The sequence below is a fragment of the Leucopleurus acutus genome (genome assembly GCF_964270905.1).
Source record: "Leucopleurus acutus genome assembly, chromosome: 8".
Lineage (NCBI taxonomy): Eukaryota > Metazoa > Chordata > Mammalia > Artiodactyla > Delphinidae > Leucopleurus > Leucopleurus acutus.
This window is the reverse complement of record NC_139151.1, coordinates 70,974,639-70,992,065: the sequence shown is the minus strand read 5'-3', so window position 1 is coordinate 70,992,065 and position 17,427 is coordinate 70,974,639. Positions and strand designations below refer to the sequence as shown.

Genomic DNA, 17,427 nt, shown 5'->3' with positions numbered 1-17,427 from the left:
ATCACCTTGGAAATATATATAAATTCTACCTAAATAATGCGATTATATGATGGCTTTCCTGGGGAAATGTGAATTTTTAAGAATTATGCAAATTCAGAACTGCCTGATACTAAGTTACCCACTTAGAAACTGCTATAGGCTCAGATAGCTTTAGTTCAATAGCCATGTAATAGCAATAGCACTTATTTGAATATCTTCTGTAAATAATATTTTGTATGTACTTTCTTTTTAAATAGGGATCGGGCTCCTTTTGTGCTGACCTCTGATATGGCATATGTCATTAATGGGGGTGAGAAGCCCACCATTCGTTTCCAGTTGTTTGTGGACCTCTGCTGTCAAGCCTACAACTTGATAAGAAAGCAAACAAACCTCTTTCTTAACCTGCTTTCACTGGTAACTCTGTTCTTTACAAGCATTTAATTAATTTTAAATGAATGGTTCTGTGTTTCAGTATCTAAAAATAGATATTTTGTGATTTTTGGAGTATAATTTATTGTAGTTTCAACTGTCATATTATTACCGAAATATTTTAAAATTGCTGCCATGTGAAATATGCCAGACACCATTTATATAAAATAAAACAATAAGTCACTAGATAGAGTGGGTACCCTGGGGATGAGCAGTAATAGTAACTGGAAGGGACCCTGAGAGTATCATCTGGGATACTGGTAAATGTTTTATGTCTTAATCTGGATGTATTCAAATTTTGGACATTCATTAAGCTGTGCTTTTAAGATTTCCGTGTTTTTCTGGTTGTATATTAAGTAAAAACAAACCAAAAAAACCCCCTATGATTATTGTGACTGAAATTGATGTAGAAACAGAGGACTACACAAAAGACCTGGATTTCACAGCGTTTATTCCATAAACTGGCTGTGACTTGCAACAATTGATCTTCTTGGCCAAGATTTTTCTTATGAGAGAATCAGTCCCTAAAACACTAACAGACTCTTTAAAACTGTGATTGTTTTGGTTTGTTTGCTTTATTTCTGATTACTTGGCCAGCTTTTAGGGAGGGGTGAGGAACAGACTTTTAAAAAATTTAACTCACAAACCTTTTATCCTTTCTAAAGATGATTCCTTCAGGGTTACCAGAACTTACAAGTATTCAAGATTTGAAATATGTTAGAGATGCACTTCAACCCCAAACTACAGATGCAGAAGCTACAATTTTCTTTACTAGGTAAGGTATATTTAGGTATATTAGAGAAGGCACACACTGTTTAACCTTGATTTGTTTTCCTTAGTTTAAACAAATGCTATATATCAAAATTCTGATTTATAGGAAAAAATTGTGATTCACAGTACTAGCAAATAGGTTTATCAAAAGTTTATTTACTGAATAAATGTGAAGCATCGGCAATAGCACTTTAAAAAATACATTTATTTCAGGAATTCCCTGGAAGTCCAGTGGTTAGGACTCGGTGCTTTCACTGCAGTGGCCTGGGTTCAGTCCCTGGTTGGGGAACTAAGATCCAGCAAGCCGTGTGGCGTGGCCAAAAAAAAAAATTTACTTCTCTCAAAATATCATCTTGGGGCTTCCCTGGTGGCACAGTGGTTGAGAGTCCGCCTGCCAATGCAGGGGACACGGGTTCGTGCCCCGGTCCGGGAAGATCCCACATGCCGCGGAGCGGCTGGGCCCGTGAGCCATGGCCTCTGAGCCTGCGCATCCGGAGCCTGTGCTCCGCAATGGGAGAGGCCACAACAGTGAGAGGCCCGCGTACCGGGGGAAAAAAAAAAAAAAGATCTCAAGTTTTATTTAGTATATGATTTCAATTCTAAACATCCCATTTATGAATCATTTCTGCAAAACATATTTTCTACAGTATCACATACAAGGTTTTTTTCTAAAATGATCTCTCTACTAATGTATTTTTCAGGATTCTGCCATAACAATTTTCATGGATACCATAAGTGCTTAAAACAGTGAACTCTGGGTCACTGCTGTAGTAAATTGTTGTTATATGATGTAGTACTTGAAACACATATACCAATAAGTGGCATTTGAACTTGTGATTATTACTTTAGAAGCAGATCTTCCTGGCAAATATGTTCTAAAGGTCTGGTGACCAGGTTGGTCACAGACTAGTGGTACCACCTCATTAAATGCCACAGCAGTGAGGAGCACATGAGCTCATATTCTTTTCTTTCCTTTTTCTCTTGCCTTCTTCCTCTCAGTGGAGAAGAGGTAGAAAACACTGGACTGGACTTCCCTAGTCTCAAGAGTCTGGGCTGAATTGAATTGAAGGAGGCTGACTTTTATATAGCCTTCCAAACTAATCCTGATAATTTAGGTATTGATGGGTTTTGTTTTGTTTTTTTGAGATTTGTTGGCTCCCCTGGGCAAAACTATAAAGCAGGCATGTAAGTATTAGTCGGCTTGACCTGCCATAACAATACACCATAAACAAGGTGGCTTAAACAAAGGAAATTAGTCTTCTAATTGTTCTGGAGCCTGGGAAGTCCAAGATCAAGGTGCCAGCCTATTTGCTTCCTGGTGAGGGTTCAAGCTTGAAGATGAAGGAGGGAGGAGAAGAAAAGGAGGAAGAAAGTCATTCTTATAAGGACACTAACTCCATAAAGGCCCTGTGGGGTTGGGGCTTTAACATTTGAATTTTGGGGGACACCAACATTCAGTTCCATAGCAAGGCAAAAACCTTTGTGTGAGGTTCCCTGACCTTTACTTTTTGACTCTCCTTTTGATTCTCATTCCTTGACAAAGTGAGAATCTACTCAATATTTTTAAATGAATAAAAGTGTTTTTCATCTTTTATTGTTAAAATAATTGAGAATGTTTTCTTATGAACTTTAATGTTAACACATTGTCTGATTATCTCGTAGGCTGATTGAATCAAGTTTGGGAAGCATTGCCACAAAGTTTAACTTCTTCATTCACAACCTTGCTCAGTTGCGTTTTTCTGGTCTTCCTTCCAATGATGAGCCCATCCTTTCATTTTCACCCAAAACATACTCCTTTAGACAAGATGGTCGAATCAAAGAAGTCTCTGTTTTCACTTACCATAAGAAGTACAACCCAGATAAACATTATGTAAGTTTGGTTCTGTATCTGTAGACACTCATGCGTGCATTATTTTTGTCCTTTCCTACTTACTTCACTGACTCTGCTAAAGTTCAAGCATTTGTTCTTTTCATACTTCTTTCTTCCATGGATGGTCCAAAAATTAATAAGTATACTTGGAGCATCCCTAATTGTTTTTTGGTGTTTATTTCTTGGTAAATTTGCTCCAGAAGCATGAAGGACAAACGATACTCTTCTTTTCAGAGACAAGACTGAAAGGGTGGTGCTATTTTGCTTTTCTCCTTCCTTATCTTCGTTTTTAATTTCAAAGGTAAACCTTGCTCAGTGTAACAAACTCAACCAATATAGAAGCACGTAAAGTAAAAATCTAAGTTCTCATTCCACTCTCTAGGGATGATTATAAAACATGCACATAAAGTTGGGTTTTTTGAACAAAAACAGGATCTTTAGTGTGCTCCCCCCGCCCCAAATAGTATAGCATTATCATCTTTTTTGCTGTTATTTTTGTGCTAATATTTTTGTTGGATAACTTTACAGCACTGTCAGCCTTTAAATTTTTGACAAATTGCTAGATTTTAAAAGTGACTTCACTATTCTTAATAAATTTTTATGTTTACTGAGTATTTTAGGATACCATTTAACTGAATAGTCCATTCTTTCCCCTCAATGATTTATAATGCTACCTTTAAATAAAGTAAGTTTATATCCCTGAATTTATTTCTGGTCTTCTGCAGATATATCTGACTCTCTGTGCACCAGCATTTTACTCTTTAAGTACTTGATAATATATTGATAGTGTAAATATCCAGTAAGACATGTTTTCCCCCATCTCCCAGTCGCCCTAAGTTTTGCCTTCTCATTTGCTCTCATAAATGAATTAACTTAATATTTTCACTGAAAATGCACTACACTTACAAATTTGGAAGGACATTTATATTTAACCCTAGAAATAGAATGACTTTCATATTCCAGTTCTTATTTATTTAGACAATAGTTAAGAAGGTTACTCTTAGAATGTAGTTAGATATGCTATAAATACCTTGACTTTTATATTTGCTGTTTCCTGTTGGTGACATATATATTGCAAAGTGAAAAGCACTTGGTACATATAATGGTCAAGCTGAAAACTGTCTATCAAGAAAGGTTATATTATAAATCTAATGTGTCAGGGGTGTGATTTCTTTTCAGATTTACGTAGTCCGAATTTTGAGGGAAGGACAGCTTGAGCCATCATTTGTGTTCCGGACATTTGACGAGTTTCAGGAACTTCACAATAAGCTCAGTATTATTTTTCCACTTTGGAAGTTACCAGGGTATGTTCTCATCCTTGTACATTAAGCTTGTTTTATAGGAAACAATTTCTTTATTACCAAATATAGGTCAAAAGCTTTGTGTTAAGCTAGTGTAAGATACTGTACTATGGACCGTGTGCAGCTAATTTTCCTTTGTATCACAAGAGCCTGACACAGTACTAGACATAAGGAACTGAGTTTTTCTTGAATGAATGATTAAGATCTTAAACTTAAAATATGTTTAAGTTTACATGTTTGTGTAAATTTCTAGCTTTCTAAATCACTGCAGGAATAATCTATTACGGCCATATTGAGCTCCTCTGAAAAACAATAAACTGAGGCACTGATCACTAATCAAAATGTTAGTGTTTAGGTTTGTATTTGATACCCTTTGGAAACCTTCAATTTTTAAGGTAGCTAATGACCAGTAGATGTCCTGTGTTGAATTGCTCCCATTCTTCTCAAGATTAGATTTTGAAAATGAGGCAGCAAAGTGGGTATCAGAGTTTATTTCCATGTGCAGTCTCATTTCACCACTGCCACCAAAATAAGCAGAGTTAAGATGAACTTGATTTGAGCCCTGTGGCATTTGTGGATTTTACTGGTATCAATGATAGCCGTGGCTGATTGCATAATGATTATTTTGGAGGATAAGATCTGCAAATTTGTGAATGATTAATCTTGAGTAGAAATAAGTAGGAAATAAGTACTACATATGCATATTAGCAATGTACGTTTTGTACCAAGGTCATAAAAGGATAATATATACTTGAACTGTTTCGTCTCTAGTACTTGGAAAAGAAATCCAAAAATAACTTTATAGTGAATTAAGACTCCACTTTGTATTTAAGTGTATAAAAGAATATTTCTAAGTATTATACTTGATTCTATAAATACTCCCAGATGAAATAATTTAAATTCCACTCTTTTTTCTTTTGTAGCTTTCCTAATAGGATGGTTCTAGGGAGAACACACATAAAAGATGTAGCAGCCAAAAGAAAAATTGAGTTAAACAGTTATTTACAGAGTTTGATGAGTGCTTCAACCGATGTAGCAGAGGTGACTATCCTAACTGAAAAATAATAACATACTTTTCTGTGCTGCATAGTATTTAAATTAATGAGTCTTTTTTTTTTCCTCTTCCACCTTAGTGTGATCTTGTTTGTACCTTTTTCCACCCTTTACTTCGTGATGAGAAAGCTGAAGGAGTAGCTAGGTCTGCCGGTGAGAATATTTTTCTCTTTATTGATAATTCATGACTTCCCTATGACCTGCAAGTCTGTAACTTCTCGATGGATGTGGTAGAGTGGCAGTGGCTTACTGTCTGTAAACAGTGAGAATGAGAGGAGGGTATTCTTTCTAAGCCAGTTGATTTCTGGATAAACATAATTTTCCTAATGGAGTGTGATTACTAAAGAAGTATGTATCAATGTTCTACCAGGTTCTTACCTTCTTTTCTCCAACATGTGATGGTCCTGGAATTAGAGCAAAAACTTTTGTTGCAGCTTGAACCACTGCAAGCAACATAAAATAAAGATGAACATATTTATATTTTCAGATGCAGGTTCCTTCAGTCCTACTCCAGGCCAAATAGGAGGAGCAGTGAAATTATCTGTCTCTTACCGAAATGGCACTCTTTTCATCATGGTGATGCACATCAAAGATCTTGTGAGTGATTACAAATAATGATGATTGTAGAGGAAACCTATACCTTGGTAGGAAACATTACTGTTAAGGGAATGCTTTTCTTTATAGGTTACTGAAGATGGGGCTGACCCAAATCCATATGTCAAGACATACCTACTTCCAGATACCCACAAAACATCCAAACGTAAAACCAAAATTTCACGAAAAACTAGGAATCCGACATTCAATGAAATGGTAAGTTAAAATCATTTCTAAAAATTTCCTAGATTTGTTGTTTTAAGATTTTTAATTTTAAGCACTTAAAATTTTTTAGCTATCAGTAGCTGAACTATTTATTGTACTAGTAAGGCAAACCACTAGCAGTCCAATGGTGTTTAACAAAATGATGCAGAATTGAACCTTTGATCATAGATCCTTAGGCTTTAAAAAGATCTTAGGGGCCATTATTCAACTACCCTTCTAGTGCTTAAACCCTTTCAAAAAGTGGATGTCTAATCTGTGCTGAAATACTTCCAGGCCATCCAGTTTGTTTTGGGCAGCTCCAACTCTTAGATCATTTTCTTTACTGAGCTGAAATCTTCACTCCCTCTAGTTTGCACCTGTATGTCTCAGTTGTACCTCTTGAAACCACACAAATGCTCTGTTCTTCCTTCTACATGGCAGCCCTTGAGATAACTGAAGTTCAAATGCCCTTCCTCTTTATTCTGTTGAAACATCTTCAGGACCTTTACCTTGGTTTGATAGGAGGTAGTTTCAAAATCATCCTCCTTCTAATTTGTCTTAGTCTGTCAACAACTCTTGTAAAATAGAGTGATCTGAACTGAAAGCAGTAAGCGAAACATCAGCTGAACAGTGGGGAGCAGAACTGTGACTTTGCTGAGCCACTCATGGTCAACTTATAAATTTACTAATCTATTAAAATGCGCTAACCCTTAGTCAACTACTAGTTTGGGATAATAACCACATTATTTGTGTACATTAACATTATATCCACACAAAAATGTCTGGATAGAGGTTTGGAAGCAAATAATTCTGAAGTTTCATCAAGGTTATAAATTTATTAAAACCACAGAATACCCTTTCAGCCCTTTTTAAAAGCATATAAAATGTTTGGAGAAGACCAATTGGTATTATTCTCAAAAAGTAGTAGAGGCTTTTCTTCTAGTTAGTGTTATACTTTCAAGAAACTGAAATGTGGTCATTTTTTTAGTTCTTTTAGTCAAACAGTGAGAACTAGATTAAGGAGATGTTGCTCAGAAGTTATGGTGAGGCTTTCTTGAAAAGAAAAAAATTGTGTTGCATGCAGTGTTTGAAAGAGAATAACCTTACAACACTCCAGATTTGCTATAAACTACATTTGTAATTGGTGATTTTGCACTGAATTATGGATAATCAGAAATTATCACTTCATGGTATATAAAATCCAACAGAATAAAGACAACAAAAGGAAATTTTAGTCCCTCACTTTCTGTAAAATAGTTATAATTACACTATCCCAACTTGCTTCCTTCTACTCATTTTCTTCCATTCTCTTCCTTCCATTTCTCTTTTAAAGATGATCTATTAAATTATCTTAAGGCAGGCTGCCATGTAATTTTCCTTCCCCATACCTCCATTTCAGAAAAACCATGTTTTTAGTTTTTAGCTAATAATAATTTTCTGCTTTGTGCATTCCTGTCAGACACTCAGAGGAATGCTAATACAATCCAAGACTCCTGAAATACAAAATGTGCATCTAAAGTATGAGACATATTCTACCAGATATGTCATAATCAATGTCATTAGTTGTAGTCACTCTTTGACTAATAATCTCACTTATGTTTTTATGTAAAATAATCCTAGAAACCGGACAAATAAATAATTTGTAATCTGCTGTTTCTTTTTGCCTTTGCTATAGCTTGTGTACAGTGGATATAGCAAAGAAACTCTAAGACAGAGAGAACTTCAGCTAAGTGTACTCAGTGCAGAATCTCTGCGGGAGAATTTTTTCTTGGGTGGAATAACCCTGCCTTTGAAAGATTTCAACTTAAGCAAAGAGACAGTTAAGTGGTATCAGCTGACTGCAGCAACCTATTTGTAAGCTAGTGAATTTCTGAGCTTTGGAAGCAAGAATAGTTATAAACATGTGCAGACACCCGTGAACTTTGTGTAATATTTTTATACTGGACAGAAATTATAAAGTAAATGTACTTGCTGCATTTCAACACATCTGTTGGACCAACAGTTACTTAACTTTTATGAATTTGTTGACTCCATTGCTGTTTTAAAGTCATTGTATAGAATGCTGTAAATCCTAAACTTAATATATAATAAGTCCTGAAAAAGACTTTGAGTTGGTGAAGGAGTTAATCCTTTCTTGAGTAATAGCTTTAGTGTGGTCTGATAGTATTGTCAGTTCAACCATCTATTTTGCATTGTTTCTTACACAGACATAGCATGTTTGTTTTCCTGTTTTGCACCTTTTACAGCCTTTACCACTGTGTATGTTCACAAACACCAAAGGAGAGGAAAGGTGCAGGGTGTTACCATAAAATGCAGCTGCTATTCACAGGGCTGAAAAGCAAAGCACAAATAATAAATAGTTATGTTAAGAACTACTAAGTAGTTTATAGAAGTAGGGGAAAATAACATTGCTTTTTATTATTCACGTCTTTAAAACCTTTTTCAGAATAAGTGCCAATCACGGAAGTTGTAAATAATGGTGCCTTAACTTCATATGCTTCTCTGGCACTTCATTCTGAGATTTTCCTGACTTAATAGTAAGTAGTTTTGACTCCCTTTTTACTAAAGACAAGAAATTAATGTAAATTTACTAATGCTTTTCCCACAGATAGATCATTTTCTGTACTTCAGATGTGTGACTTATTAGTTATTTAAACATCAGCCATTTGTTTTATGTTTTCGTTGCCCAGTAACTGAATGAGATTAATCAACATAGATGTACACTATATTCCATCATTCCATTATAATCCTACATTTATTCCCAGGAGGGTGAACTGAAGTTTGGTAATTTTACCTCCATATATCTATACTCCACCCCTCATTAAACGAGAGAAAATATTCCCTCAAGTGTCCATTCCTGTTCGGTAGAAGAACTCCATGAGTAGGGCAGACTCTTCACAAGAGGCCCAGGACAAGAACTCTAGGGTCCAGACTAAATTTTAATGTAGACCTTTATGGCACAGTTTGTCTTGTACACTGTCTTACTTACCTTTGTAAACATTTTACATTCGCATGAATTACTTTCCTTAATATAATGAGATTTAGAATCATAAGGGACATGATTGAAATCATTCTATAGTAACCATTAAGAACAGGCTTCACTTTTATTATTCATTCAACTTCACACATAATTTTGTGTTTAGTTTGGATAAATAGGTATATATAATATTAATTCTCATGGCTAGAATAGGAATTCACTTTTAAGTGGTAAGAGACTGTAGCAATCTAGTTGCTGTGAGATAACTGACAAAATATTCAATGAAAAATACCACGAAAGGAAGGACAATCTCCGATTCAGTTGCCCAGAACAGAATTTTTATTAACTGTGCAAATGTTTAATGTAAATGGTGATACCTGCAGAGCAGACAAAGAAGAGTTGAGAATGTATCAGTGGGACAGGTTAAAAAAAAAACTTGAAATTTTTGGTGCCTAACACTAATGGTCCACTTGTAGGAAACCCCGTATGATATATGAATGTCTTTTTTTATATTAAAATGTGTTGTCTATTTAATAAGTTAATTAAAAGGCAGATCAAAACACCGCTGTTTATTTGCTTTTTCCACATACAGTTAACATTTCCTTAAAGTGTGTAAGTAGCTTTGCAAATGTGAAGAAGTACTAGATATTTTCACTTGTTTTTAAGACCTAATTCCATTCCATGAATTGTCACTTAGCCACTGTTAAAAAAAAAAGAAAAAAAAGTACTGTCTTGGTAAAAGGTCACTGTTACTTGGACTCAGTGTATACTGCCTGTTTGCAATCTGTTATAGCGGTGTCTTTTATACAAATAGTAGAGTTAGAAAATGTGATGTCACTTTTCAATTACAAGAAATATGGACTTTTTAACCAAAAATGTGTATTACACACTCTGTATAGTTAACCAGAGTTCAAAACAAGTGGTAATCTTTCTCTTAATTTAACTCATTATGTGCCTTCTTTGGTCATTAAAAAACACACGTTAAATATATTTTAAATATAAGTTATTTCTTTGTGAACGCTAATCTTCAGCCCTTACCAAAAACAAACAAAAAATGACAGAGGCGCCTCTTTGCACTACTTACTATCAGTAAATTTTTAAATGTTTTTTTAAACACTTTTTAAAGCTTGCATTAAAGTAAATCTGAAACAAAAGTTTAAACAAACTAGCCAAGACACTAATTTTTATGTATAATCACAGTGTTTTATACCTATCTTTACTGAGTAAAAATAGTTATGCTTAAGTCGTACACCAAAAGAATTTTTTACCCTCGCAGTGTTTTGGGATTTGAAAATAATGGTTTACTCGAAGAACCTATTATTTTCTCTACTGAGGAACCCAATGTAGAACTTGCACTGATGTTTTTATTACTGCCTTTATAAGAATCTGTAGGTATCTAAATGTTAAGGCATGTATGATCTTTGATAAAGTATTCTTTCATCTTTTCAAATTAATGTTGTGTAAAAGTTTCAATATCTTGCCTTAAATTGGTTGACTGTTCTTTCTAGGATTCATGTGGCATTTAAAAAAGAAAACATTAAATTTGATACTTAGACTTCAGATCAAAAAGGAATCAAGCCCTACTACCATAATCCATGGATTTACTTACATGCTGTTTGACTAGCAATGCAAATATGAATAAATATGGCAGTTAGTCTCATCTGTAAGAACCAAATACTTTAATTATGTTAAGGTAGTTAATAAAGATGTATAATATTTTTATTAATACCTTGAATATATTCAGTGGATTGAATGTGACTTCATAACTGTACTACAATTGTATTAAAATATTTCTGGAACAAATGAACTCTGCTATCATTTCTTTTTTTTTTTTAAGATTTTTTTTGATGTGGATCATTTTTAAAGTCTTTACGGAATTTGTTACATTATTGCTTCTGTTTTATGTTTTGGTTTTTTGGCCGCGAGCCATGTGGGATCTTGGCTCCCTGACCAGGGATCAAACCCACACCCCCTGCATTGGAAGGCAAAGTCTTAACCACTGGACCACCAGGGAAGTCCCCATGCTATGATTTCTTTCCTCATCCACATATTAACATTTTTGGTTCAAAAATCTGGTATGAGCTCACTGTTGCTATTCTTTGCATCCAACCCAGGAGTTTATTAGATTCAGATAATCCTGAATTTCAGAACTGGCCTGTGATCTGCCCCTAAAAATGTCCAAATAGAGTGTCTGACTTCTAAGTGTGGTTTGTGGAAGGTCTGGATTGCCACTTTGTTAGAGCCCCATCACCATTTCATAGCAGTGAAATGCTTCTGTGAGTACGGTCCCTGGCCTTTGGTAATTTACTTAAATATTAACTATGTCTATAGCATGGCTATTACTATACTATCTTCAGAACAGAGAATGTAGATTCTTAATACCATACCTCCATCCTGGAATGATACCAGTGAGGTTGTGGTTCTCTGATCCTAGAGATAACATGTAAAAGGGCCAGAGACCATGAAAGAGCAATAACTTAATTAGAGCCAGTTTCTTTGGTTGATAAACTCAGTTTGTGTCAGAAACAAAACAACTTTATTTTACCCTTACTGTGTTGAAACACTATCACGCAAATTTTAGACAAAGTTAGACAACAGTATAATGAACTCCATGAATGAATCCTGTCACACACCTTCAACAATTATTACCTCAGGGCTAATTTTGTTTGATCTATATTAATGATGATGTGCCTAGGTGTAGATATCTTTATTTTTTTCTATTTAGGATTCTTAAGTCTATGGATCAGTAACTTTCTTCAGTTCTGAATAATTTATTGTGACTTCTTTTCCAATTCACTACTTCTCTCTTCAACTGTTTAACCCATTCATTGAGTTTTTAATTTGGGTTATTGTATTTTTCACTTCTATTTGGTTTTTTTTGTTTGTTTATTTGAATCATGATCCAGAAAAGACACAAGACTGCCAGGATCAGTGTGGAAAGAATAGTTCTTTTTCAACAAATGGGGCTGGGACAATTAGATAACCACATGCAAAAAAGTGAAATAGGTCTCTTACAACATATACAAAAATCAATTCAAAATGGATCAAAGACCTAAACATAACTAAAATTATAAAATTCTTAGAAGAAAATGTAAGTGTACATCTTTGTAACCTAGAATTAGACAGGGTTTCTTATGTCACAAAAAACACAAGCAACAAAAGAAAAATAGATTGGTTTTCATCAAAATTACAAACTGTGCATCAAGGACACTATTAATAAAGTAAAAAGACAACTCACAGAATTGGAGAGAATATTCACATATACCTGATAAGGACCTGGTATCTGGAATACATAAAGCACTCTTAAAATTCAAGAGAAAGCAAACTCAATTTTTAAATGGGCAAAGGACTTTTGAACAGACGTTTTTCCAGAATGGCCGACAATCACATGAAAAGATGCTCAATATCTCAGTCATTAGGGAAATACAAAACTACATTGAGATACCAATTCACACCCACTAGGATAGCTAGAATTTAAAAAGTTAAGTGTTTGTGAGGATGTGGAGAAATTGGTGCCCTCGTACACTGCTGGTAGGAATGTAAAATGGTGCCAGCTGCTGTGGAAAACACTGGCAGTTCTCAAAAAGTTAAACATAGCTTCCCCGGTGGTGCAGTGGTTAAGAATCCACCTGCCAACGCAGGGGACACGGGTTCGACCCCTGGTCCGGGAAGATCCCACATGCCGCGGAGCAACTAATTCCGTGTGCCACAACTACTGAGCCTGTGCTCTACAGCCCGTGAGCTACAACTACTGGAGCCCACGTGCCACAATTACTGAAGCCCACACGCGTAGAGCCCGTGCTCTACCACAAGAGAAGTCACTGCAATGAGAAGCCCGCGCACTGCAAGGAAGAGTAGCCCCCACTCGCCGCAACTAGAGAAAGCCCGCACGCAGCAACGAAGACCCAACGCAGCCAAAAATAAATACATACATACATACATACAAACATAGTTACCCCTATGACCCAGCAATTCATATGGTATGTAATCTCCAAGAGAACTGAAAACAGGTACTCAAATACTTGTGCACAAATGTTCATAGCAGCATTATTCATAGTGGTCAAAAAGTAGAAACAGGGCTTCCCTGGTGGCACAGTGGTTGAGAGTCCGCCTGCCGATGCAGGGGACGCGGGTTCGTGCCCTGGTCCGGGAAGATCCCACATGCCGCGGAGTGGCTGGGCCCGTGAGCCATGGCCGCTGAGCCTGTGGGTCCGGAGCCTGTGCTCCGCAATGGGAGAGGCCACAACAGTGAGAGGCCCGTGTACTGCAAAAAAAAAAAAAAAAGTAGAAACAAGCCAAATATCCATCAACTGATGAATGGATAAAACAAAATGGTATATCCGTATGATGAAATATTATTCAGCCATTAAAAGATATGGATCATTGATACATACTACAATATGGATGAACCTTGAAAACATGCTAATGGAAGAAACAACATATAAAAAGCCACATACTGTATGATTTAATTTATATGAAAAGTCCAGAATAGGCAAATCCAAGGAGACAAAGCAGATTAGTGGTTGCCAGGGACTGTGGGGGACGGGATACTGAAGAGTGATTGCTTAAAGAACAGAAAGCTTTTTTTAGATTTATTTTTTATTGAAGTATAGTTGAATTACAATGTTGTTATTGATGTACAGCAAAGTGACTCAGTTATATATATATACATTCTTTTTCATATTCTTTTCCATTATAGTTTATCACAGGATATTGACTATAGTTCCCTGTGCTATACAGTAGGACCTTGTTGTTTATCCATTCTATATATACCAGTTTGCATCTGTTAATCCCAAACTCCCACTCCTATCCTCCCCCTTGGCAGCCACCAGTCTATTCTCTGTGTCCCTGATTCTGTTTCATAGATAGGTTAATTTGTGTCATATTTTAGATTCCACATATAAGTGATATCATATGGTATTTGTCTAGAATAGAAAGCTTTTTTAAAAAAAATTATTTTTTTTTGGCTGCGTTGGGTCTTCGTTGCTGTGCGCTGGCTCTTCTCTGGTTGCAGCAAGCGGGGTCTACTCTTCGTTGCGGTGTGCGGGCTTCTCATTGCAGTGGCTTCTCTTGTTGAAGAGCACAGGCTCTAGGTGCGCAGGCTTCAGTAGCTGTAGCACATGGGCTCTAGAGCGCAGACTCAGTAGTTGTGGCGCACGGGCTTAGTTGCTCTGCGGCATGTGGGATCTTCCCGGACCAGGGCTTGAACTCGCGTCCCCTGCATTGGCAGGTGGATTCTTAACCACTGTGCCACCAGAAGCCCAGAAAGCTTTTTAGTGAAAATTCCTGGAATTAGTGGTGATGGTTGCACAACACTGTAAATGTGCTAAAAGGCACTGGATTATACACTTTAAAATGGTTACTCTAGTGGATTTTATGGTATGTGAATTTTACCTCAATAAAATGTTTAGAAGCTCATACAATCAATTTTTAGAAACCATTTGATCATGGAACCTCTGCCTTTAATAAATGTGTTAACACTGACTATTTCTTTAGATAGTGAAATTATAATTTCCCCTTTTTTGTCTTTGAAAAATCAGGTTTTAATTAACAAGTTCTCCAAAAAGCATGACACATTTAAAGGCAATAGAAGGTAAATATCATTTGATTAAAATTTATACACATCATATTTTATCTTTATTATTACTGAATATACAAACATGGCCAGATAAAGAACTGAAAACTAGTGGAGGGCTTAAACATGACTAAAACAAACAAAAAACCCTGAAACAATAGTTATAATTCCTATATCATGAATAAATATTTGAGTCAACATTCCTATATCCTTATTAGAAAAATTGTATGGTCTTTTTAACAACTGATTTTTTTAAATGATTTTTTTTAAACCAGAGTGGTATTCTCAAAACAATCCAATACTAATATTGGTTATATCACAGATATCCTTCAACTCATTCTACTACAAGACATAAGTGTGATAAGTTAGCAGGCTGAGGGCAAATCATTCTGGCAATGCTTGAGTACTCAAAAACCTCATGTATAACTAAGAAAGTGATTTGATCCAAATCACACACAGATGTATGGTAATCCAGGTCTAGATTGCCAAATCTTACTCTTCCCACTATGCCTCCTGAAATAAAGTTTGTAGTCTACACATCTTCATGAGGAAAAAATTACTTCTTTAGATTCATTCTTTAAAAATATTATTGACTGCCTAGTTAGGCACTGTTCTTGGTGCTGGAGGTGAAAGCAATGAACAATCTAAGAGTTCACATTTATTGGAGGCAGACAACCAAACAAACAACTAGAAAGGAAAAATGAAAGCACAAAAACAAACATACAGATCAATGGAACAGAACAGAGAGCCCAGAAATAAACCCACACACCTACAGTCAATTAATCTTCGACAAAGGAGGGAAGAATATACAGTGGAGAAGAGTCTCTTCAGCAAGTGGTGCTGGGAAAGCTGGACAGCTGCATGTAAATGAATGAAGTTAGAATACACCCTCACACCGTACACAAAAGTAAACTCAAAATGGCTTAAAGACTTAATATCAGACATGACACCATAAAACTCCCTAGAAGAGAACATACGCAAAACATTCTCTGACATAAATCATAGCAATATTTTCTTAGGTCAGTCTCCCAAGGCAATAGAAATAAACAAATGGGACCTAATCAAACATAAGCTTTTGCATAGCAAAGGAAACCATAAACCAAATCAACCAAAGACAACCTATGGGAGAAAGTATTTGCAAATGATGCAGCCGACACGGGCTTAATTTCCAAAATATACAAACAGCTCATACAACTCTAACGAAAACAAACAGTCCAATCAAAAAATGGGCAGAAGACCTAAACAGACATTTCTCCAAAGAAGACATACAGATGGCCAACAGGCACATGAAAAGATGCTCAACACCGCTAATTATTAAAGAAATGCATATTAAAACTATTAAGTATCACTTCACATCGGTTAGAATAGCCATCATCAAAAAGTCTACAAATAATACATGCTGGAGAGGGTGCGGAGAAAAGGGATTCCTCCCACACTGTCGATAGGAATGTAAATTGGTGCAGCCACTATGGAAAACAGGATGGAGGTTCCTTAAAAAATTAAAAATAGAGTTACCATATGATCAGCAATCCCACTCCTGGGCATATATCCGGAAAAGACAAAAGCTCTAATTTGAAAAGATACACGCATCCTAATGTTCATAGTGGCACTATTTACAGTAGCCAAGACATGGAAGCAACCTAAGTGTCCATCAACAGATGAATGGATAAAGATGTTTTTATATCTATATATATATCTATATATGCAATCGAATGTTAGCCATAAAAAAGAATGAAATAATGCCATTTCAGCAACATGGATGAACCCAGAGATTATCATACTAAGTCAGACAGAAAGACAAATATTACATGGTATCACTTTTATGTGGAATCTAAAAAATAGTACAAATGAACTTATTTACAAAACAGAAACACTCACAGACATGAAAACAAACATGGTTACCAATAGCGAAGGCAGAGGGAAGGAGTATGGGATTTTAAAAATAAATAAAGGAAAATGACAGACTATATGTTATGAGGATAATCAATAGGATACTGTGTTGGGAGGGAAAAGAACTACTTTAAACGGAATGGTTTTCCTCAGGGAGGGCCTCATTGAGATGACAGAGGCCAGGATCTGACTTCTCTGTAGTCAGTGACCCCTCTCCTGAAAGATTAGGATTAGAAATAAGAAATGTTACTCTTGGCTAGGCGGCAGCCACTACCATTACTTCCAATGTAGCACTTATCACCATGGTATTGTACCTGCGAATTTTTTGTATGTATGTATTTTCTGCCTCCGCAGCGCAGCGTGTGAGATCTTAGTTCCACGACCAGGTACCAAACCCAGGCCCTTGGCAGTGAGGGGGCGGTGTCCTAACCACTGGACCACCAGGGAATTCCCCCATGTGAATGTTTTAAGGGCAGGGACAGACTGAGGTATCCAGTGCCAAAGCAAGGCCTGGCACTGGTGAGTGGATGAACAATTGTGTAGGGCTGAACTTCTGACGCCCAAATTCGCTGGGCGGCGGGGGCGCAGATAACGGCCTTCTTGAAGGGCGGGGACCAAGTCTACCAACCTCTGCAGCCGTATCTGTTCCATTCGCACTCCCAGTCCGGCATCCGAACCTGAACAACCTCGGCGCAAGCAGCACTTCTAACTAGCCCACGGCCCAGGCTGGAGGCGGACTCTTTTTCCCCTTCTCTAGTCTAGCACCGCCTCAAACACCGATGCA

At 36.4% G+C, this 17,427-nt stretch overlaps 1 protein-coding gene across 2 annotated transcripts in view; it reads left to right on the top strand.

The window, feature by feature from the left end:
* Nucleotides 1-11,175, top strand: part of PIK3C2A (phosphatidylinositol-4-phosphate 3-kinase catalytic subunit type 2 alpha) — a 99,238-nt gene extending 88,063 nt beyond the window's left edge. For both annotated transcript variants that reach the window (XM_082845754.1, XM_082845753.1), the window contains exons 25-33: nucleotides 237-393; nucleotides 1,074-1,183; nucleotides 2,842-3,049; nucleotides 4,229-4,353; nucleotides 5,274-5,391; nucleotides 5,484-5,556; nucleotides 5,891-6,000; nucleotides 6,088-6,213; nucleotides 7,877-11,175. In XM_082845754.1, the coding sequence (XP_082701880.1) occupies nucleotides 237-393; nucleotides 1,074-1,183; nucleotides 2,842-3,049; nucleotides 4,229-4,353; nucleotides 5,274-5,391; nucleotides 5,484-5,556; nucleotides 5,891-6,000; nucleotides 6,088-6,213; nucleotides 7,877-8,059 (1,210 nt within the window). In that variant the 3' untranslated portion in view covers nucleotides 8,060-11,175. The remainder of the gene's footprint in view (nucleotides 1-236; nucleotides 394-1,073; nucleotides 1,184-2,841; nucleotides 3,050-4,228; nucleotides 4,354-5,273; nucleotides 5,392-5,483; nucleotides 5,557-5,890; nucleotides 6,001-6,087; nucleotides 6,214-7,876) is intronic.
* Nucleotides 11,176-17,427: the final 6,252 nt, after the last annotated feature.